The sequence below is a fragment of the Nicotiana tomentosiformis genome, chromosome 7, assembly GCF_000390325.3.
Source record: "Nicotiana tomentosiformis chromosome 7, ASM39032v3, whole genome shotgun sequence".
In the NCBI taxonomy this organism is placed as follows: domain Eukaryota; kingdom Viridiplantae; phylum Streptophyta; class Magnoliopsida; order Solanales; family Solanaceae; genus Nicotiana; species Nicotiana tomentosiformis.
Window position 1 is genome coordinate 19,303,385 of NC_090818.1, and position 23,390 is coordinate 19,326,774.

The 23,390-nt window shown below is 33.4% G+C and overlaps 2 protein-coding genes across 2 annotated transcripts; one reads left to right on the plus strand and one right to left on the minus strand.

Annotated features, from left to right (window-relative positions):
- The first annotated feature begins 5,549 nt into the window (after positions 1–5,549).
- LOC104113066 (indole-3-acetic acid-amido synthetase GH3.6-like) lies at positions 5,550–8,398 on the plus strand. The gene is made up of 3 exons (XM_009623155.4): positions 5,550–5,962; positions 6,296–7,206; positions 7,605–8,398. Exons 1-3 carry the CDS (start codon positions 5,646–5,648, stop codon positions 8,186–8,188), a joined length of 1,812 nt encoding a protein of 603 aa, XP_009621450.1. The 5' UTR covers positions 5,550–5,645; the 3' UTR covers positions 8,189–8,398.
- A 9,335-nt stretch (positions 8,399–17,733) lies between these two features.
- Positions 17,734–21,629, minus strand: LOC104100742 (putative F-box/FBD/LRR-repeat protein At4g03220). The gene is made up of 3 exons (XM_009608053.4): positions 19,980–21,629; positions 19,090–19,275; positions 17,734–18,586 (listed from the first exon to the last, which is right to left on the minus strand). The coding sequence occupies exons 1-3, from the start codon at positions 21,048–21,050 to the stop codon at positions 18,284–18,286; spliced, it is 1,560 nt and encodes a 519-aa protein (XP_009606348.1). The 5' UTR covers positions 21,051–21,629; the 3' UTR covers positions 17,734–18,283.
- Between the last annotated feature and the right edge of the window lie 1,761 nt (positions 21,630–23,390).

Below are 23,390 nucleotides of genomic sequence, written 5' to 3' on the forward strand. Positions count from 1 at the left end.
AAATAATACTTTAAATAATACCGACCGACGTCGGTCGATATATTTATTTTTGTCAGTCAAAGCGGTCAACCAACGGTTGAATTAACCGATCGACTTCGATCGAAAAATTGCGACCACCTTCGTCTTTCGAGTAAAACTTCCATTCGTCAAACATAAATTGTTTCACACAAAAATTACCTTTCACAATAAGTTTGATTCAAGCTGTCCATCAATCTTTTTTTAACGAAGAAGTGCAATCATGACTTGTTTGTTCAAGTACAATCAGATTTTATGGATTTGCATTTATACTACGTATTAATCTAGTTTTACTTACGGCTTATTTACTCTGTTTTCTAAGTTAGCAAATAATATTTATTATAGACAACTACATATTGTTGTAGATCATTTTGATTTGAATATGTCAACATATTTACAGTGTCGATTCTTATAAGTTAAACTCTTTAACTTTTAAATAATACTTAGAATACTAGTTTAAGGGGCATTTTAAATAAAATATCTTAAACTTTGACATGTTTTTAAATATTTAAGTAAAATCGCTAAAGCCTTAGGGACCATTATTGTTCCGACGAATTAAAAGCGATCGAAAACCAGTCGCTTTTCCTTTAACTCCGACCGATATCGGTCGGTATTGGTGGACGAAATTTGGCAGTTTTTTAGTAGTGTTATTTTGCTTCGGTTATCTTAGTTTTTTTATGGTTGTTGCTATTTATCTTCTATAGCTTCTTCACACCGTACATCCTTTTTATAATTTTTGTGACTATGCTTTTCTTGAGTCGATGATGTATTTGAAACATCCTCTCTATTCAAGGTAGGGATAAGGTCTGTTAAACATCCTCTCTGCGTACACAGTACCTTCTTCGGACCTTACTTGTGAGATGTTGTTGTTGTTATTGGTTTTCAAGCTTCTGTTAAATGGCATTGCTTTCATCATACCTCAGATAGATCAATGAGTTTTTGGACAGCTTGATATGAAAACAAAAAGGATGTAAAAGAAAAGATAATAATGGTGAATTAAAGCCATTAAATCAATGATTTTTGGACAACTTGCTCTTGGAATCTATACATTAAATTCTAATTGCATCGGGGTTTCGCCGAAAATCTTTTGACCTAATAATGTAATGCTCGTGTGGAAATGGTCTGAAAATAATTAACTTGCAGGTTAGAGATAGTTGGGCAAGTTCTTTTAGATAGTCTATTTTTTCTTCTCCCCGTTAATCCGTGGATATTTTCAAACATTAGATTATAGTACCTGTTGGAGAATTCTAAGCGTGATTTGTAAATGATTAAAATCTAATGCACTTTTCTCATTGTTAGTTTTGTAGGAGTCATGTCCCTGAATACTCCAACATTATACTAATCAGTAAACAATGGACAGTCCTATATATACGTGACAGAAATTCAGGATTTCTGGTTACACTAATGTACTTTTTAATTGTTCGTTCACATTTGTCAGCCTTGGTACAACAAAATCGTCCCAAGGAAAAAAATAAAAAATGAAAGGAAACAAAACAAAAAAGAGCAGCTTACTAACTCTAATTAGATGCTTAAGTCCATTAAACAAATTAAAGTAGTGGTTAACACCTACTTTTGCAGCCATTTTGACCTGCCTCAATTGTATCTTTCCCTTACGCTATGCTAACTCTTAGAATTGCAAACTATTTAGCATACAAATTCTTCTTTTTGGTTGTCAAATTCCTCATTTATTAAAGCAAAAGTCTAAGCATGTTGTCCTAACTTGTCAATAATTGTAATTAATCCTCAATTTCGGTATGTATGTTCAATAACGTGAGCTTAAAACTAAAACCTCTAAAGGGAAAGTACATTATTCTTGTTCCAAAGTTGAATGGAAAAATTAATAAATAATAAATATTGAATCCTTTATAACGAATTAGTTTCTCTACGTAATATGATTAACAGGTACATAGTAGATTAGAGTAGCCAACATTTTTATCTCTTCATGTATGTGCTGGTCCTCTGAAAAAATTTAACTTTAAACAAAAACATTTCATATGCATAGACCTTCAAATTATAAATGATGAGATGTATGTATAACCAGTTACTACTTTTTTAGTTAAAATGGCGATAGTATGTTATATTTTTAATTTTATTAAAAATATTAATCTTTTTAGAAGAAGATAACTTAACGATTATATATGTTTGAAACAAGACAGCGAACTGTTTAGATCATCCTATTGATAATATCAGTACCTTACTGGTTGGGTTTCATGCCAACATAAGTAGTTCATGATTATGCCGTATATATCTTAAAATAAAAGTTTGGAAATTCCAAGTTTAAGGAAACATATGAGTTATTGATTTTATATGGTATTATTCACCCTACTATCCTCTCATTTATTTGGTAGATTAGATTTCAATTCGAGTGAAATGTTTGAGACATTGTTTCTTTTAGGACTAATTAAGATATAAAATCGCTTCTTCTAATCTTTCTCCTATTATTGAAATTGTATTTTCACCCGTTTTTTTAATGGAAACGAAGTTAGGATTGTATAGTCAGCATGGTCTTCAGTAAGGTAAAAATGGTAGAAAGATTACACTTCTATATACAGTAGAAGTATTATAAATATAGAAAAATGATACTAATCCACAAAAAGATACATTTAAAATGTCTTTTGACGCAGATGCTTGTAAATGTGTCTTTCCTTTCCGACCTAAAAATTCTGTGTATCTCTCGATTACTTGCCTACGCAAGTTTGTAGAATTAATTATGGCCTTATATATCAAAAGAAATAAGACAGCGAAATGTTTTGAAACTTAGCTACGCTAACAAGGTAAACCAAGCTTTGGTAGCGTAAAGGGTACATAAATCTTTTTTCTTTTGCTTTTTATCATTTCTTGGATAGATTGCAATTTGCAATGTCAACGCTAGATTAAATAAGGCAATTTCAAGAGAAAGCTTTGAAAATGGTTACCTTCTCAAATTTCAAGGTGATTTTTTAACTTCATTTTATTTCTATTTTGATGCTTATTTATGAGATGAGAAATTAATTAAAACAATTAAATATCATGTTTTGTTTTCTTATGTCATGTGGAGGATATAATGTTTTCAATCGGGACTAGTAATTAAATTAACAGTGTTTTAAAAGGCGTGGATGTAAGGCGAGGCGTTTTGCATATGCCTCAGCGAGGCGTAAGCCCCGAGGCACGGGGCGTAAGCCTCATAGGTATTTAATTTTTAATATTTTAATATAAACAGGTAAAATTTCATAAAAATAAAGAAAACTATATATATATATATATATATATATATATATATATATATATATATATATATATATATTATAGATTATTTTGACTAATTTTTTGTGGGGATGAAGCACATCATCCCCACAAAAAATTAGTCAAAACAATCTATTATACGCTACTTAGAAGCTCAAGTAACTTGAGTTGAAAAGAATAAAATTTTCTATATGGAGAAACAAAAAAGATGACTAACCTTCAATTTGAACTTTGAACTTGCTGCTATGAAGAAGAATGAAGTTCTCTTTGTATTTGTAAAAAAAAATTGAATATTCGTTGCTTTTGGGAGATATTAGCAAACTAGCGGACAAGATAAAGAATTGGGAAAGACTTTTAAATTTAATACATTTCAAGTCCTTTTTAAAACTTTTGAGTAATTACCAAGCTGAATTTTAAAAATTTGGGTATTATATGAAGGACTTATTCAACAAATTTTGTTTTAATTTGAAAAAATCTCTGAGGCTTACGACTCACTAAAAAAAACTCGCCCCGAAAGCCCAGGCGTACGCCCTGAATGCTTGGGTGTACGCTCCGAATTGCTGGGCATATGCCTCTTGAGACTCTCGCCTCACACCATCGCCCCAGTGCGTTTTTGGTGCGCCTCGCCCCAGGGTTCGGCCCGAAAACACCTTTTAAAACACTGGTAATTAAGTGTAACACAAAGCTGCGCGCATAATGTAACTACATTTTGCTTTAACAAAATATCTTCCTAAAGTTATCTAGTTAATTCTTTTAATTACTACATTATTATGATTATACATAGTTAAAAATGTATCACATAATTAATAGAGAAACAAGTAGGCATATGGTGCTTTGAAAAATACAAAATAGCCTCATACGCATTTGGATGGCAGCCCGTTATACTAAGCTCAAGCTATGCGCGGGATCTGCGAAAAAGTCGTACCATAAAGATCTATTGTATGCAGTCTTACCCTGCATTTTTGCAAGAGATTATTTTCACGGCTTAAACCAATGACCTCCTGGTCACATGACAACAACTTTATCAGTTATGACAAGACTCCCTTCAGCCTCATATGCATTTAATTGAGAAATTATTTTTTCAAGGAGAGCACTGTTAAGATATAATAATTTTAATAGTAGTGCACGAATTTACATCTAAATAAATTTATGGCCATTACAATATAGTTCAACATTTCTTAATCCGTATTATGTAAAATAACAAAAATTAATATTTTAAGTTGCTAGTATTTTCTGTTGCAAGAAAAAATCTTGGAAGATTTGTTACGAAGGATGTCGACGGGGAGGATATATTACTCTCAAACAAAAGCAATTTCCTGTTTCCTTTATTCTTTTACTTTGTAGAGCAATAAAGAAACAATTAGAAAATTAAAAAATAAAAGGAGAAAAAAAAGTAATTAAAAAAATAAAAGGAAAAAAAACTAGGCTTGAAAATGCAGTAATGCATGGGCTTGCCGGTAATGGAAGTAGCATCCGTAGTACATGCAACCATGTACCCTGTTTACTTTACTCGGAATTTGCCCCTCCAATCATCTTCTCGGTTTCCCAAACTTCTCCTTAAATTGTCTTCATGCAAGTAAATTACGACAAAATATTTACTAATCTCTATGTAATATATCATAATCGATAGATGTATGATATATAATTTTTTAAAATTAAGAAAATAAACTTTTTAGATTTATTATATGTACAACATGGATCTTTTACGTATAAAAGCAAATTTCATATATAAGAAAAGAGATATGATCACAAAACAAAAAACAAGTCGGTAAAGAGCCATAAACCTAATTGATATTTTATTTTTGAAAAATATATGTAATGATGGGTTTAAGATCATAAATTCTAAATGTATTTTTGATATGTGTGAAAAATTACTTTGTTTGTTATAGTATAACTCAACACGAAGTTTAAGAAGATTTTATTTTTTTGTAAATTTGTGGTGTGAAACGTGCATAAATATTGGTGTAGTTATAAAAATTTTAATACTATTGATCTTTAATGGAGAAATATTTATGTGACTATAAAGAGTTAGTTATTTCTTTTCACATGCAGGAACTAGTTTGTTACATGCACTAAATTCGGGTAATTGTTTTCCAGTAGATTACCCTTAAGCCGTTTCAATCTTTTTACTTGTAACCCAATCTTTGTTTGCCGAGTTAGAAAAGTCAAAATTTTATAAACAAGGATTTTGCACATAGAATTACAATTTTATCCCCAGACTTTGTTTACTGTTTCATTGAATTCTTTGTTTCCAACAGGGGGTTCACTCCCTTATAACCCCATCTTTCCTCTATATATATTTCTCTCGTCTTCTCTTTCTTCAACAGAACTTCCAATCATAATTCCACTACTTTTCCCTCATCTCTCTCTATTTTCTTTCATTTTGTTTTCTGTTTTAAATCTAAACCATGCCAGAGGCTCCTTCTGCCTTGTCAGATGATAGTAGTTTTGATGAAAACAACAAAAAACTTCTTCAATTCTTCGAAAATATTACAACTAATGCCGATGAAGTTCAAAAAAAGGTTCTTAACGAAATACTTTCTCGTAATGCTGGAGTTGAGTATTTGCAAAGGCATGGCCTAAATGGAAAAACTGACTATGAAACCTTCAAAAAAATCATGCCTCTTGTTACATATGAGGATCTCAAGCCTGATATTGATCGTATTGCTGATGGTGATCGTTCATCTATCCTTTGTTCTCAACCAATTTCCGAGTTCTTGACAAGGTTAGTTCATATCAATAACTTTGTTTTTGTGTTATGGAGGCGGAGTTAGAGTGAATTTAATAGGTCAACTGAATCATTGCTTTCAGCTCGATCCATATATAAGAACATATATGGGAAAAAATTATAGCTGTATATAAAAAGTATATGTGAATTGGTCTTATTCTGAACTCTAACTTAAAATGTTAGATAACCATGTTCATTCAGTATGTACCAACATTTTTTTCTCTAAATGGAATTAAAAATGCATCGTGATATAAATAAAGTTATCTTCTCTAAGCAATAATTGTACAATTTTATTTATGCACCAATTATTATTTTTTTGTTTTTTAATAGTTCTGGCACGTCCGGGGGAGAGAGAAAATTGATGCCAACAGTTGAAGAAGAGCTAGGGAGAAGGTCATTACTCTACAGCCTTCTAATGCCAGTGATGGATCAATTTGTGCCTGATTTACACAAAGGCAAAGGAATGTACTTTTTGTTTATAAAATCAGAAGCCAAAACTCCAGGTGGTCTTTTAGCTCGTCCAGTTTTAACAAGCTACTATAAAAGTTCATATTTCAAGAAAAGACCTTATGATCCTTACACAAATTACACTAGCCCAAATGAAACCATTCTTTGTCTTGACTCTTACCAAAGCATGTATTCCCAAATTCTTTGTGGACTTTGCCAAAATACTCAAGTTCTTCGTGTTGGTGCTGTTTTTGCTTCTGGATTTATTCGTGCTATTCGATTTCTCGAAAAGCACTGGCCTATTCTTTGTAACGATATTAAAACTGGGAGTCTAAATCCTCAAATTACAGACCCTGAAGTAAGAGAAGCTGTAATGAAAATTCTTAAACCAAATCCCAAGCTTGCTGAATTTATTGAAACCGAATGTTGTAAAGAATCATGGAAAGGGATAATTCCTAGACTATGGCCTAATACTAAGTACGTCGATGTAATTGTGACGGGAACTATGTCACAATATATTCCGACTCTTAATTATTATGGCAATGACTTACCCCTTGTTTGTACCATGTATGCTTCTTCTGAATGCTACTTTGGTATAAATCTTAATCCTCTTTGCAAACCAAGTGAAGTTGCTTATACCCTTATACCTACAATGGGTTATTTCGAGTTCTTGCCCGTGGCTCGTGAAGATGAAGGAGCAGAAAAAGCTAACACATATGATAAAAATGATTTGGTAGATCTTGTTGATGTTGAACTTGGACATGAATACGAGCTCGTCGTCACCACTTATGCAGGTAAATATTACTTTCTGTTCCACTTTATATGGCACCATTATTACTTAGAAAGCAAAGAAAGTTTTTTCTTACCACGATTTTAAAGTAACTAAAATATTTTTGAAATATTTTAAATTATTAACTATTGTGAATTATACAAAATACTTTTATCTCAAAAATTTGAAATTATTAACCATTTCTAAATATGTTAATTTTATCTCAAAAACTTGAAGATTCTATGTCCAAATTCACACTGAAATTTAAGTAATGTGATTCGAGTACTCTGAATCCTGCCACATAAAATGTAACGGAGCTAGAGCTAGTAAAAGTCAAGTTGTGACAGTAAATTTGTTAATTCTCCTATTATATTCGAAAAAAGAAGACAATTTTGATGCTAGCAATTAATGAATATTTTGCAGGACTGTATCGTTATCGTGTTGGGGACATACTTAAAGTTGCTGGATTCAAGAACAAGGCGCCCCAATTTCATTTCGTATGCAGAAAGAATGTTGCATTAAGCATAGACTCAGACAAAACAGATGAAGTGGAGTTGCATGACGCTGTTGTAAAAGCATCAATCCATCTTTTACCATTTGAAGCATCTCTCACTGAATACACAAGTTTTTCTGACACGTCAGCAATCCCGGGACACTATGTTTTGTACTGGGAAATTAATAAAAGTTCTGAAACAATAATCCCTACAACAGTTTTTCAAGATTGCTGCCTCACAATTGAAGAATCACTAAACAGTGTGTATCGACAATGTCGTGTTTCGGACAAGTCAATTGGACCTTTGGAAATTAAGGTTGTGGAAAATGGAACATTTGATAAGCTTATGGATTATGCAATTAGCAATGGTGCTTCAATTAATCAGTACAAAGCGCCGCGGTGTGTGAAGTATGCACCAATTATTGAGCTTCTGAACTCGAGAGTTATAGCTAATTATTTTAGCCCAAAATGTCCTAATTGGGTTCCTGGTCACAAGCAATGGTGTTCAAGTTGAAAAGAAAACAGAAGTGCACAGAGATTTAGAAGCTAGATTAGGGAATTAATTTCTACTGTATTGTCCACTTTCACTACTGTTTCTTTCCTTTTTCTTTCTTCTTTTTTCTTTTCCTCTCTGTGAGTGTGTGTTTTTCATGTACAGAATTAATGTAAGTTCCTTCACTAAATTCCATCAATAAGCAACATGGGTTAGATTATTTATTGAAAATCCATCTGATTACAAAATATGTTACAAAATGATACTTTGACTTGCTAATTATTATAGAACTTTTCAGTTTAATAGCTTCACATGGCAATCATGTGACTTGCTATTGAACAAAACAGATGATACCACAATTCAACTGATTCATTTTGTTGTAAATTGATTCTTATTCCAATGATCAATTTACTACATATAAGAGGAAATTAAAGAAGCAGCAGCGGTCGTCTGTGATATATATTTATTATGGACTAGATTTAGATTTAGCATTGTTTTGTAATATAAAGCATGTGGCAGCACAATTTTTGCTGCATACATGTTACTCTTTCGACGAATTAACACTCTACTCCCCTTAATTATAGTTGTCCAGTGACTTCTTCTTGTCATTCCTTGTGATGCTGCCGCCCGGATGATTTGGTCGGTCTTCATTTGATCTTCTTTGTCTTTCCCCCTTTTTTTTTTGTGATTACTGCATTAGAAGGATTTTATAAAGATGACATGAGTAGTTAAAAATTTATTTAATTTATTGGTTAAACGAACAAAGTTTCATATTGGTAGTTAAAATTAAAAGAAAGTTATGTATTGAAGGGGTCGTTTTGGTAAGGTGCATAAAAATAGTAACGAATATGGTGTATTAGTAATGCTGCAATAGTTATGTTGTGATTGTTTCTTATCGACGGTGTTATTTGGTGTATTAAAGGTTTTGAAAGGGAAATTATATTTTTATACATATTTATCCATATATTAAAAACCATAATATTGCTAATGCCATGGTTTGCCATATATAAGAATAGTACTGAATATGTTGAAAAACACTACCAAATAAGAGATTAATAATACCCCGCAAGGATATTCTTACTTGTACGAGGTCTTTTCAGGGAAAATCGTGCAGGTTTAGCCCATTTTTAAATGAACTTAGACCAACAACTAGTATCACTGTCAATGATTCGACATGACAAGTATGGAGATGGGGAAGTGATAACGCGAGCCTCGATTTATTGTATCTTTGCCATGCCAAAGGTACCTGGGCGACACACATACACAATAAGAAGATAGCTCACACAGTATCAACAAAAATTGATTCGTGGATCGTCGTGATGGGTCAGGTGTAACTTAATTCGAGAGGCTTGTCGATGGACCAATTATTGGGAAAGTTTGTTGATGGACCATGTGAAACTTAGTTTAAGGGGACTATTGAAAATTGTGAGTGCTTGACCTCAAAAGAAATAATGATCATATTATACTATATTAAAAGTATTTTAGGCCGACTTAATTCAACTTAGCCGATTATAATTTGTTTAACAACGAAGCATAGTTGTTACTTAGAATTTTCACATGGATAATGATAGTTCATAAAGTTATTATTTTTTTCATTTTTCCCCTTTCCTTATTTTATGTGCAATGGTATAAATAAACTATATTGAGAATGCCGTTTAATTTGACTAAACTTCTAATCTATATTTATGCAGTTTAATTTCCGGAAAGCTAATTCGACATAATAAGCAACCTTGACAAACGGTACATACAGTTAGTAAAAGTTTGAAAAATACGTAAATAAGCTGGATTTATTTTAATCTAGTAATAATATTTGGTCGTAGAATCTTAATGAGCGGATTCAGTTAGCTGTGTCCATCATTGATCAAATTTAAGATACAAACAAAATACAAAAATACAAGATAAAAGTACAAAATTACTACTATTATCAAAGGACCAGCATTATATTTCGACCCGTGGCAAGAAGAACAAGGAGTCAAGGACCCTCTATTCTCAAATTAGGATTGTTTTCACTACAATTTCCATCTTCATTCATATCTTAATATGGTGGACGCTTTATTTGTTCCCTAAGGTTGAAAAATAAAAACAGAAAAAGAAGAGAAAGAGTATAGATGTGAGACTGTTTACTTACGGAAATTGGTAAGCATTATTATATAACCTATATGATAGATTAGGCCCTAGATTCTGTTCCCACATGATGCATAATATTTCAACTTTCTTGACTATTTTTCGATGAGTTTAATTTTTATTTAATATCGGTATAAAATTGATTTACATATTCAGATCATTTAAAAAAAATTTGCAAGTAAATCTCTATGACAAACAAGTCGGTAATTTGGTAAAAAGGACAACTAATCTGCTATCACATGTTAAATTATATTGATATTATACATTTTTTTTATACCTTATTATAACTTAATCCTTTTCCTAATGCAGGACTTCTTTTAGCATTTGACATTTAAAACTCACCTTTAAGTTTGCTTAAGCGACTTTCCTTCTACTTTTTTGGAAAATCATATTCTAACTCCAGAAAGACATGCCTAATTCATCTACTATAATTCAACCTTGATCCAAAAGTCTCACTTCTTTTCATGCGCCAAATGGAAGTCTAAAGCAATAATACATCTTAAAGCAACGTCTCATACTATTTAAAGTAATTTTGAGTAATCAAAATTAATTCAGTAGTTAGTCACCTAATATTTCTGAACAAGGACTTGCTTAAATATTTAGGAATATTTTAGTGTATTGAATATTATTGATGTTATACTTTTACCTTTTCTTCACGAAATGGGAAACAACTATTTCCATTCTTAATTATATGGAGGATGGTTGATGTAACTCACTAATAATTGAAATCCCAGAGATAAAAAACAGTAGGTCAAACTTGCTAATTGGATTAAGTAGAATCCTAAGTCCACAACGTAATAGTAAAATATTACTCTGTATTATTGGAAATAAACATCTGTTTATCAAGTGACGATGGCAGATAATAATTGTGCTTCTACCCAAATTTTAATCAGTAATATTTTGGATAATACTAGTATATTCTTATTCATATAATAAGCGGAAAAACTGTTTAGGAAAATGGGAAGGCTTTAAGCCTAGTAGGATACAACAATTCGAACAGGTTGCTAGTCCCATATTTTATACATCAATCAGTTATGACTCTAAAATAGATTTATCTGTAAGGTAGCTATAGAAAATATAGCTAGACGGCGCTTACAAATTGACCTATACTATGAGAAAGAAAATTAAACAGCATATATACAAAGATCAAAAAATCAAACATTAACAATAAGTTTGAATATTACTAGGAAAAACCACCATATTTGCCAAAAGAAAACTTAGGTGTAGGAATTTAATGGCAAGAAGACTTGTACAAGTTGGCTAAAGTTTTGAGAAAATTCATTTATTATATTATATTCAGTAGCATACTTCACTTTCAATCTCATCACCTTAGCTAGCAGAAATCAGGTAAAGAAATGAACATGTGGACCTTCTGGATTTTAATGGATCAAACGCATTGAATACATATGTAATTGATTGACTCTTTTGTAATTTTCTGTCTATCGCAATGACTTGTTGCACGCTTTGCAGCATTTCATTAAATAGCCAGAAGCCCTTATCCATAAATACTGTCTCCCATTTTGACACAAATATTATTTAGTAGCTGACGACACAAATCAAGATTATTTCCTTTCTGGTGTGGAAGATCAGACTAAGCTGCAACCACAGAGCATACTCAGACAGAACCTTGACTCAGTTACCAAGATAGATCTTTTCTGATGTGGAAGATCAGACTATGCTGCAACCACAGAGCATACTTAGACAGTACCTTGGCTCTGATACCAATTGTTGCGGAAGCCAAATGTATATAGTGTGAATGAGTCACAACTACTATACCAAAAATTATGACAACCACTAAATAATAAACAAGACAATAAGACAACAATAAAAGAACACCAGAATTTACGAGGTTCGGCCAATTTTGCCTACTTCCTCGGACACAATCAATATTTTATTCCACTCCAAAATTACAAGTGAAATAATACTAAAGAGAGAAGATACAAATGCCTTAAGAAGATAAAAGGCAAATGAGAGGTGTATTTAAATCCTAAACATTAGGCCTCCTTTTATAGGGTGAAATTCTCATTCAAAATTGTCATCCACCGATGTGGTACTTTTGCCAATTTCAACAAATCTCCACCTTGGCAAAATTCCACATCTTCAATTTTCTCTCAATAACAAATTTTGGTTGTGTCTTCATCTTCAATCTTTAGTGTTCAACAATGTTGATCAAATCCAAACAATGTTGAAACTTGACCGCAGTCACCACTTTTGTCAGCATATCAGCAGGGTTCTCCGTAGTATGAATTTTCTTCACCGTGACTCCACCTTCTTCTATGATTTCTCGTACGAAATGATACCGAACATCAATGTGCTTCGTCCTTGCATGATAAACTTGGTTCTTCGCTAATTGAATAGCACTTTGACTATCACAAAAAATTATAATATTTTTTTGTTCAATACCAAGCTCCTTTAGCAACCCCTGAAGCCAAATTGCCTCCTTCACAGCCTCTGTAATAGCCATGTACTCTGCCTCTGTTGTAGACAAAGCAACTGTTGACTGCAAAGTAGACTTCCAACTAACTGGTGCCTTTGCAAAAGTAAACACATAACCAGTAGTTGACCTTCGTTTGTCCAGATTACCCGCAAAATCTGAGTCACAATATCCAACTACAGACCGATTGCCTTCCTGCTCAAAAACTAACCCAACATCTACAGTACTATGAATATACTGTAGAATCCATTTTACAGCTTGCCAATGCTCCTTTCCTGGATTATGCATATATCTGCTAATAACTCCAACGGCTTGTGAAATATCAGGTCTCGTACAAACCATTGCATACATCAAGCTACCAACAGCATTTGCGTATGGTACCCTTGACATATACTCTTGTTCAGTTTCATTTTGCGTATGGTACCCTTGACATATACTCCTGTTCAGTTTCATCCTTTGGCGACATAGTAGTACTTAGTTTAAAATGGGGAGCAAGTGGCGTACTAATTGGCTTAGTCTTCTTATCTATGCCAAAACGCTGTAGTACTCTCTTCAAATATTCTTTCTGAGATAAACAGAGTTTCTTTGAACGTCTATCTCTTATTATCTCCATGCCAAGAATTTTCTTTGCCTCACCCAGATCCTTCATCTCGAACTCCTCCTTCAGTTGAATCTTCAACTTATCAATTTCTTCCGAATTCTTGGAAGTTATCAACATATCATCAACATATAGGAGAAGATATACAAAGGAACCATCATTAAGTTTGCGCAAATACACACAATGATCGTATTTGCTTCTCTTGTACCCTTGCCGCAACATAAACTTGTCAAATCGCTTGTACCATTGTCTAGAAGATTGTTTCAATCCGTACAACGATTTTTCAAGTTTGCATACCATATTTTCTTTTCCAGCAACTTTGAATCCTTCTGGCTGAGTCATGTAGATTTTCTCCTTCAAGTTTCCATGTAAAAATGCAGTTTTTACATCCATCTGAACTAGTTCCAAATCCAACTGTGCTACCAAAGCCAACATAATTCTAATGGAGGAATGTTTTACAACTTGAGAAAATACTTCATTGTAATCAATTCCTCCTTTTGAGCATATCCTTTGGCCACCAATCTTGCTTTGTAGCGAACATCTTCTTGGTTAGGAAATCCTTCTTTCTTTGCAAATACCCATTTGCACCCAATTGCTTTCTTTCCCTTCAGGAGATTGGCCAATTTCCATGTATGATTCTGATGAAGGGACTGCATTTCTTCATTCATGGCAATCCTCTACTTATCTTCTTCTGAACTTTGGATTGCGTCTTTATAAGTGGTAGGAACACCATCAGCTACAATTGAGGTTGCACAAGCAACCGTTTCTATGAGACGAACAGGTTTCGTTATTGTCCTTTTTGGCCTGTTGGTTGCTGAGTTGGAATCTCCCTCTCTACTGGCTCTTCTTCCAGAGGGTAATCTTCATTTGTTTCCTCCTCTACTTTTTGCGTAGGAGAAATAAATTTTCCCTCAAACTCCACCTGCTTTGATGCACCACCAGTTTATTTGACATCTTCAACTGTTACCTCATCTGTTATGGCAGATTCATCAAAGGTAACATCTCTGCTGAATATAATATTCCTTGTCTCTGGACACCATAAGCGGTATCCTTTGACTCCAGAAGTAATCCCCATAAATATAGCCTTCTTTGCTCTCGGATTCAATTTTGACACTTTCACATGATAGTATGCAATTGAGCTAAATACGTGCAAAGAGTCATAATCTACAACAGGTTTTTCATACCATTTTTCAAATGGTGTCTTGCCATCAATGGCAGCAGATGGTAGACGATTAATGAGGTGGCATGCATATGTAATTGCCTCAGCCCAAAATTCTTTGCCCAAGCCAGCATTGGACAACATACACCATACCTTCTCCAATAAAGTCCGGTTCATACGTTCTGCCACTCCATTCTGTTATGGTGTATGTCTGACAGTAAAGTGTCGGACGATGCCATCATTTTCACAGACCTTATTGAAATGATCATTTTTGTATTCACCTCCATTATCTGTGCGAATACACTTGATCCTCCTACCTGTTTGATTCTCCACCATCGTTTTCCATTTGAGAAAAATTCCCAACACTTCATCTTTCCTCTTCATTGTATACACCCACACTCTTCGGGAAAAATCATCAATAAAGGTTACAAAATAGTGCTTCCCACCCAATGAAAGTGTTTTGGAAGGACCCCAAACATCAGAGTGTACATAATCCAAAATGCCTTTAGTATTATGGATCGCTGTACCAAATTTAACCCTTGTCTGTTTCCCTTTGACACAATGCTCGCAAAACTCCAAGTTGCAAGTCTTTACGCCTTTTAACAATCCTTGATCAGATAGAGATTTCAAGGATTTCCCTCCAGCATGTACCAAGCGCATGTGCCATAGCCTGGTTGCTTCTGCCTCTTTGTCATCACTGGATGTCACTGTCGCTGTCCCAATAACTGTACTACCGCGATAGCGGTACATGTTATTGTTCTTCCGATTGGCCTTCATTACCACTAGTGCACCAGAGCATATTCTCATCACTCCATTTTCTGTAATGATTTTGAACCCTTTTGATTCTAGGGCTCCCACAGAGATGAGATTCTTCTTCAAACCCGGTACATATCGAACATCTGTTAATGTTCTGATCATTCCATCATGGCTTCTTAATCTTATTGAACCAATGCCATATGAGGTAAGAGGACTGTTATCCGCTGTGTGGATGACTCCATATTCTCCTTCTTGAAAATTTACGAACCAGTCCTTGTTGGGACACATATGATAGTTACAAGCCGAGTCCATCAACCATATGTCTGATGATGTTGATAACTCTGTTGTAACTAATGAGAAGTCTGAATCATCGCAATCAACTACATTTGCATCCATAATGGCCTTTCCATTGTTATGTCTGGCCTTATTCTTCAACTTTGGATAGTCTTTCTTCCAGTGCCCCTTTTCTCGACAAAAGGCACATTCATCTTTGCTGGGTCTAGATCTCGACTTGGATCTTCCCTTCTTAGTCCTCGTTTGATTTTGAGGACGACCCCTCACAATTAGTGCTTCTCCTTCTCTGCCCATCTGTTTTTCTCCCTTTCTTTGTTCATAGCTGTACAAAGCCGAACAAACTTCTCTGAGAGAAATTTCATCATTTTCATGGAGTAGAGTAGTTTCAAGGTGCTCGTACTCATTAGGAAGTGACCCCAACAACATCAAGGCCAAGTCACCATCATCAAAAGTTGCATCCATATTTTGCAAATCTGTGACCAACTTATTAAAACTGGTGATATGTTCATTCATTGTGGTACCAGGAACATAGGTGAAGCGAAACAGTCTCTTCTTCATGTACAATTTATTTTGACTGTTTTTCTTCAAAACTTTATCCTCCAGTGCTTTCCATAATTTACTTGCAGAAGTTTTCTTTGTGTATGGATATTTCTGCTCTCTAGCAAGGTAGGATCGAATGGTACCGCAAGCAACACGATTGATAATTTTTCAATCTTCTTCTCCAATAACATCTGGCTTCTTTTCTTCAATGGCAAGATCTAGCCCTTGTCGAAAAAGAACATCTAGAACCTCGCCTTGCCACATCCCAAAATGTCTTGACCCGTCAAAAATTTCTACCGCAAATTTCGCATTTGACACAATTCTTTTCATAAGCGAAGATGCCAACGATGACGTATTATTGACACTTGATGTAGATTCTTCTTGTTTATTGTCTCCCATTTTGATACAAATATTATTTAGTAGCTGACGACACAAATCAAGATTATTTCCTTTCTGGTGTGGAAGATCAGACTAAGCTGCAACCACAGAGCATACTCAGACAGAACCTTGACTCAGTTACCAAGATAGATCTTTTCTAATGTGGAAGATCAAACTATGCTGCAACCACAGAGCATACTTAGACAGTACCTTGGCTCTGATACCAATTGTTGCGGAAGCCAAATGTATATAGTGTGAATGAGTCACAACTACTATACCAAAAATTATGACAACCACTAGATAATAAACAAGATAATAAGACAACAATAAAAGAACACCAGAATTTATGAGGTTCGGCCAATTTTGCCTACTTCTTCGGATACAATCAATATTTTATTCCACTCCAATATTATAAGTGAAATAATACTAAAGAGAGAAGATACAAATGCCTTAAGAAGATTAAAAAAAAAGGCAAATGAGAGGTGTACTAAATCCTAAACATTAGGCCTCCTTTTATAGGGTAAAATTCTCATTCAAAATTGTCATCCACCGATGTGGGACTTTTGACAATTTCAACAAGTTTCAATATAATAAAGGTTGCACGAAGTATTCCGTGTTCACACAGGGTTCGAAATAGAGTCGTACCCTAGGGGTGTAATGTAGACAATCTAACCTGATACAAGCATTAGTGGCTGATATCACGGTTCGAACACTTGACCAATAGGTCACACGAAAACATCTTTACCGGCCATTGTTCTAAGGCACCCTTCTTAATTTCTATATAGTATGAGTAGTTAATCGGAGGTGTTTCATTTTTTTCTAATCCCAATGACTAAGTGACAGTTGTATCAGTGGATAATTGAAATTGTTTTTGCAAAGCAAATCTTGTTGGTACCTTACGACCATATGACCTCTTCATCGATGTTACAGAGTATTAGATACAGGCCTTAACTTCTTTTAGAATTTCTGACGTTTTGTTATTAGTGAAAAATATATTGATGAGCTTATCATCAAATATTGCTGCCAAAATTTTCGGGAGGAAACATTATTGTACGCCAAAGCTGTGAAAAAATGTCAAAAGTTGAGAGAACTGTATATGTAAAATGCCCATCATTTTAAGCATGCCTATTTATGATCTTGTTTCAGTAAATCTTAGGCGTTGATATTAAAAAGGAATACATGGAATGAGCACATATCACCAAGTAAAAACTTGAGAAAACAGAGAGAATGAGAAATGTAGATGTAGAGTAGTCAGACCCAATTTAGAATGCTAACTTTAATAACAAGACAGGCTAAAACTTAAAGTACCGTGATAAGAACAATACGGGCTAAAAGTTGTACTATGATAAGAATAATACGGGCTAAAAGTTAAAGTACTAGGATAAGAACAATACGGGCTAAAAGTTGAAGTACTACGATAAGAACAATACGTGCTAAAAGTTAAAGTACTATGATAAGAACACTACGGGCCAAAATCAGGTCACACTATCTCATGGAGTCCAAAACTGCTTTTCGAGACAGAGCTACCATAAATTTGGAAATCTATTAGAAAGGGACGATTTCCCTTTGTTTTAATCTTGAAGTAAAATACAGCAAGTTCACTTGAAAACAATTGCCCTTCGGGATGGCCGAGTTGGTTGAGCAGGGGACTTCCCAAATGGGAGATCTAGGGTTCGAAATCCACTTGCATACCTCTCCGGCCAAGTTCCGTTGCATGAGATTTGCATAGTGGGATTTACTCTCTTGTGTAGTTTACGGTCTATTACACAGGAATCCTGGGTTTACCCTGTGTGCACCCGAAGGATAGTGACCGCGGATTCCTTGTTAACAAGTTCACTTGAAAACAATCTTAGCGTTACAAGATGCCTTGGAAAACCCCATTATTTGTGACTTGATTTTTTCTCTGTGTAGCGAGTCTCTTGACTTGGAAATCTCTGCACACAAGAACATTTCTTGCAACACTTTCCCATGCTTCAGCAAAAACTTCACTAAACTAACATCACTTTCACACTCTGAGAATCCATAAATCTTTACTACTTTAAGATGTTGAAGGAAGGAATTTATGGCATGACTTTGTGACTCCCAAAATCTTTCTTCACCAGAGTTGGACAATTGCCATAGGTCCCTGTTCCATTTCTGAAATTTGGACAAAGAATAAAATGACGTCAATGTAATGTGTAACTTGTACCTTATTCCCCCTATAGTTTTGTTACTGACTCAGTGACGAAGGTAGCAATTCCCCTAAGGATACTCAAACTTGAAATAACAAAAAATAATTCTCCGATAAAAAGTGCATCCTTTTGAGCATTGTTCAAATGCCATATAAAGTGATGGTAATGAATAATTATTGGGTTTCCTTATATACCTGATATGATGAATAGCTCTCCTTTTTTATAAGTTTGATATTATTGAGTTTCCTTTTATAAATACCACATACAAGAAAATTTGCTCTTATGTTTTTTCTAGTGTCCTTGTATTCTTTACAAAGAATATTTTTTTTTTTAAAAAAATGATTTTTATGTTCTTAACCGTACACACTACTGAGTCACTGACTTATACTGTTGCTTGGTTAGAAGTTGTAAGTAATTATACGCAAATTTGTTTGATTGTAAGGTAAAGTAAAAATGAGAAGCATTTACCCTTCTTTCGATGTTGTGGTCATTGGTAATCTTGAGAATGAGTGTGTTAGTAGCTGGGGAACTCCTAAATATATTTGCTAATCCTGGAATGTTGTGTTTGCGGAATCCTGTGTGCAACTCTAAGCATCTCAGTTTTGTAAAAGGCCGCAGTGAAATTCCTGCCAAGTGATTATTCTTCGATAGAATCTGCAGGAAAATTAGAGAGCGTTAAACAAAAATCTTCGCCATAGATGAAGATACCCTTGTCTTAATTGAAAGATAAGTTTATTACATCTTAGTCAATCAACTAATAACATTTATGTGCATAAATCACAGCAGTATTAGCGAGCAAATATGACCGGCCACTAATACTTGTATTAGAGTAGAATGTCCACATAACATTCCTTAGGGTGCCGCACCCTGAGTGAACACGGAGTGCCTTGTGTACCGAACTTTTCATTTTTTTTTTTGGGCAACTCCTTCAAACTAGTGTATAATATAAATCATTATAATGCTATAACCAAAATTATGGATCCATAATTAAAGTCAAATTGTTAACCACATGGAAATGTCTATAATAAGTGAAACTAGTAGACAGACAATTAAGGGAGAATCAGCTATAACAAGTAAAATTACACTAATAACGTAAAAAATCTTTTCATTGATTGTGTACAACAACAACAACAACATACCTAGTGTAATCTCACAAGTGGAGTTTGGGGAGATCAGTAACGAGTACGCAATCTTACCCCCTATGTTGTGTAGGTGAGATATTATTTTTGATAGACTCTCGACTCAAAATTAGCATGCATAATCATAACAGTATAGAGTAAGACATGCAATAGCGAAGAAGTCATAGAAGAGAAACAGCGATGTTGATAATAGTAAAACAGAATCTTAAAAGCAAATACCTCAACGCTTTGGTTTTCAAGAAGTAAAGAATGGGAATGAGAGAGCCCCGACAAGAAATCATTCACACTCCGAAGCTTCATTGCGCTAAGGTCCTCAAGAAGAACAAAAAACCCAACCAACGCCTCAATCAAAGAAGTTAAATTCTCCAAACAACTCTGGTCTGTTATAGTATTACTCGACCATATTATCCTTTTAAGTCTTGGACCATTAACCTTGACCTTAGTGCCACTAGTGTACGAATCAAAACAACTCTTGACACTCAAACTTTCCAATTTTGGACCCGTTACATCTAAATGCTCCAATTGAAAACAATTCTCAAGTGTTAATTCTTCAAGTACACGACAACTTACATGTAGATAAATTAGTCCACTACAATTTTCAAGATTCAACTTTTTAAGCAATGGAAAAGATGAATCGGTAAACAAATCATGAAGTGAAGGTTGCTCGTACATAATAATGCACGAAAGTGATAGTGAAAACAAATTTCTGAAACCATTCTTCATAATTGAAGAAGGAGGTAACCTGAACCCTGGATACTTAGACTTTAATTTAAAAACCCTTAAAGAGTCACTACTAATTGCACTTCGAGGGAAATTAAAGTAATCATTGGTTGCAACCTCAACATCTAGTTCTTGAACATTGTGCTTAACAGCGCCACGAATCAGGCTATTCAATCGGGAAAAACTCAAATTTGCACGAAAACGGAGGAATCTAATCCCTGAATTTTTTTCGCGAAGGGACAACACTTGATCGATGAAATCAGCTCCTCCTGCAATATTACTCCAAGTAGTGTGTAGTTTTTTATGACTATTTGGGCTGACTTTTGGGGTTGAGTTAATGGATGATGGGACGTTGATTGTGGTAAAATCGAGATCTGGGAATGTGTACCATAGATATCTCCATCGTTTAGAAAGGACACTAGTTTTAGCAATGGATTTAATTGGAAGAGAAAAAAGAATATGATGAAGAACTGCATCTGGGAGATCACTAATCCTATCTTCACCACATGATGAAAAACTTTCGTAGATTTCATTTAGAAGCCTTATTTTCTTAGCAGATCTTGTTTCCATTAAAATGGTTGTGGCTTCTTCATCTGATATTACAATGGATCATCTTTTTCTTCTGTAATACAGATGAAAGAGTGTCATTAGGGGTAGTTAAGCTTAGGGTTTGAAACTTTCAAAAGCAAAAAAAAGGAAAAAGAAAATAGCTTTCAAAAGAGTGAAATACTACTAAACTTCGTGCGATAAGAACGCCTGAGTTTGTTTCAATTCAAAATACTTTAATTTATCCTTATCGTCTTAGTCTATTTTAACCAGGCTTCAAAAATTAAATGTTACTTCTATATAAGAAAAAAAGGTTCTAACTCAGGCAGGAGAAAAAAGGTAACAAAAACTATTTTTTAAAAAGAAAGTTCATCTGCATTTACAATGGACAGCCTCCGCATTTACAATGGATATAAATATATGTCCCCTTTTAGATAACGAAATATCAAAAAAATATCATAACTATATATAAGATACCGTTGTGATCTCATCTTATTAACTCCCAGTGATTACGGATCAAAGAGCATTTACTTCTCATCTTTACACACCATCCCAACCGGGTAACGTTTTACCCGAACCAATATAATTGTATTTCATCTCTTTCTCTTCTTTTTTTTCAAGATTTCGGCATGTTAGCTCTCAACTTTTACACCAAATGAGTATTATTTCAAAATTTATACTCTCAAATGTGTTATTTTCTAAGGTATGATTGTCACAAATGCGAAGGCTAGTAGTTTCCTATATTTTAATTTTTTTTTATTACTCTGATGCTTTTATGCGTGCTCGATGGCGGATTCAAAATATAACCTACGGGTTCGCGAAAACCAATTAACTTTTGGCCAGTCCTTATTTATATATTAAAAGATTTATTAAATCTATATTATTATAAAAGCATGAATAAAATATTGGATTACAAAAATAACTTTTTAATATTAAGCATAATAACTCACAATAAAAAGACATAATCGGAATTCTAGATATTAGCCCTGTAATCCTATTAGTTTTAGGACATAATACTACACGTTAGGAGTCCTATTAGTATAATTATTTACAGGCATAGATATTAACCTTGTAATCCTATTAGTGTAATTATTTACGGGCATAGATATTAGCCTTGTAATCCTATTACTTTTAGGATATACTTCTGAAGAAATTCCTATTACTAATTTAATTTGAAAAGGTATTATATTATTGTCCAAATTTATTTAGAAACAGGAGAGCCTATATATTATTATAAAAGCACGAATATAATATTGATAGACCAAAATAGCCCTAAAATATTAAACAGAAGAACTCATAGGGAAAGGACATAGCTGTAATAACTTATTTTTTTGGACTATAATAACTTATATGTTAATTTTTTAATATTTAAAATTTTAAAATTAATACAATCTTGTCTATTGAATTCTTATTAAAAATATGTAGGAATGTTTAACGAAATCAATTTCATAAGAATCCTCCATATTGGTAATACATTACCACTCTATAATATTCAATACCAAAAAAATATAAGTAATGCTAAACAGATTGCATAAAGCTTTGAAATTGAGAAAAACTCCCCAAGATAATATATTATTATATTATATTTAAATTATTTTCCTACTCAAATAATATTTTATTATTATTAATATTTTGTGTAATATATAAAAATATACCCAATTATTAAAGAACAACTAAGAAAATTTTTAAGAATATAAATGTGTGAGAAAAGAAATAAAAAGATTGGTAAGAGCCAATACCACTAATGATTTTGCAAACATAAAGATCTAAAAGTGGAATGTCATCGATCTCTATACTCTTTAAAAATAAAATTTATTGTGGATAAAATTATAATCACGGTTAAATATTCAAACATGAAATGAACTAATATTAAGAATCTAAATCAACAGAAAATAAATTATATTTTATGTTAAAACCAAATAATCAAATCTTTTAATTAATTATTTAGCAAGAGAATCCAATTAAATTATTTTTAAAATTCATCATATAAGTAAAATTATTTTTCAAGTTAAAAAAAAAAATCATCGGGTGCATAAATTTATTCCATAAAAAGAATATTAGAGATTTTAAAAAATAGATCACAAAGTAAAAAAGTTTAGTATGATATTAAGAAGGTTATACAAGTGTTTTAGGAAGCACAGTCAAAGCTAAATACTGATAAAGAATAAGTTTTTATGACTATATTATAAATCGATTGTGGTATAGCGAGATTATCCTTTATAGATACCTTCGACGGAATAAAAATAATATTCATATGTCATGCATTACTTGTAAATGTCATATCAAGAGGCATGATATTGTTAACAACAAGAACAAGTGGTGTACCAGCAACGATTTTATTGTGAGGTCGTCCAACTCACTTTA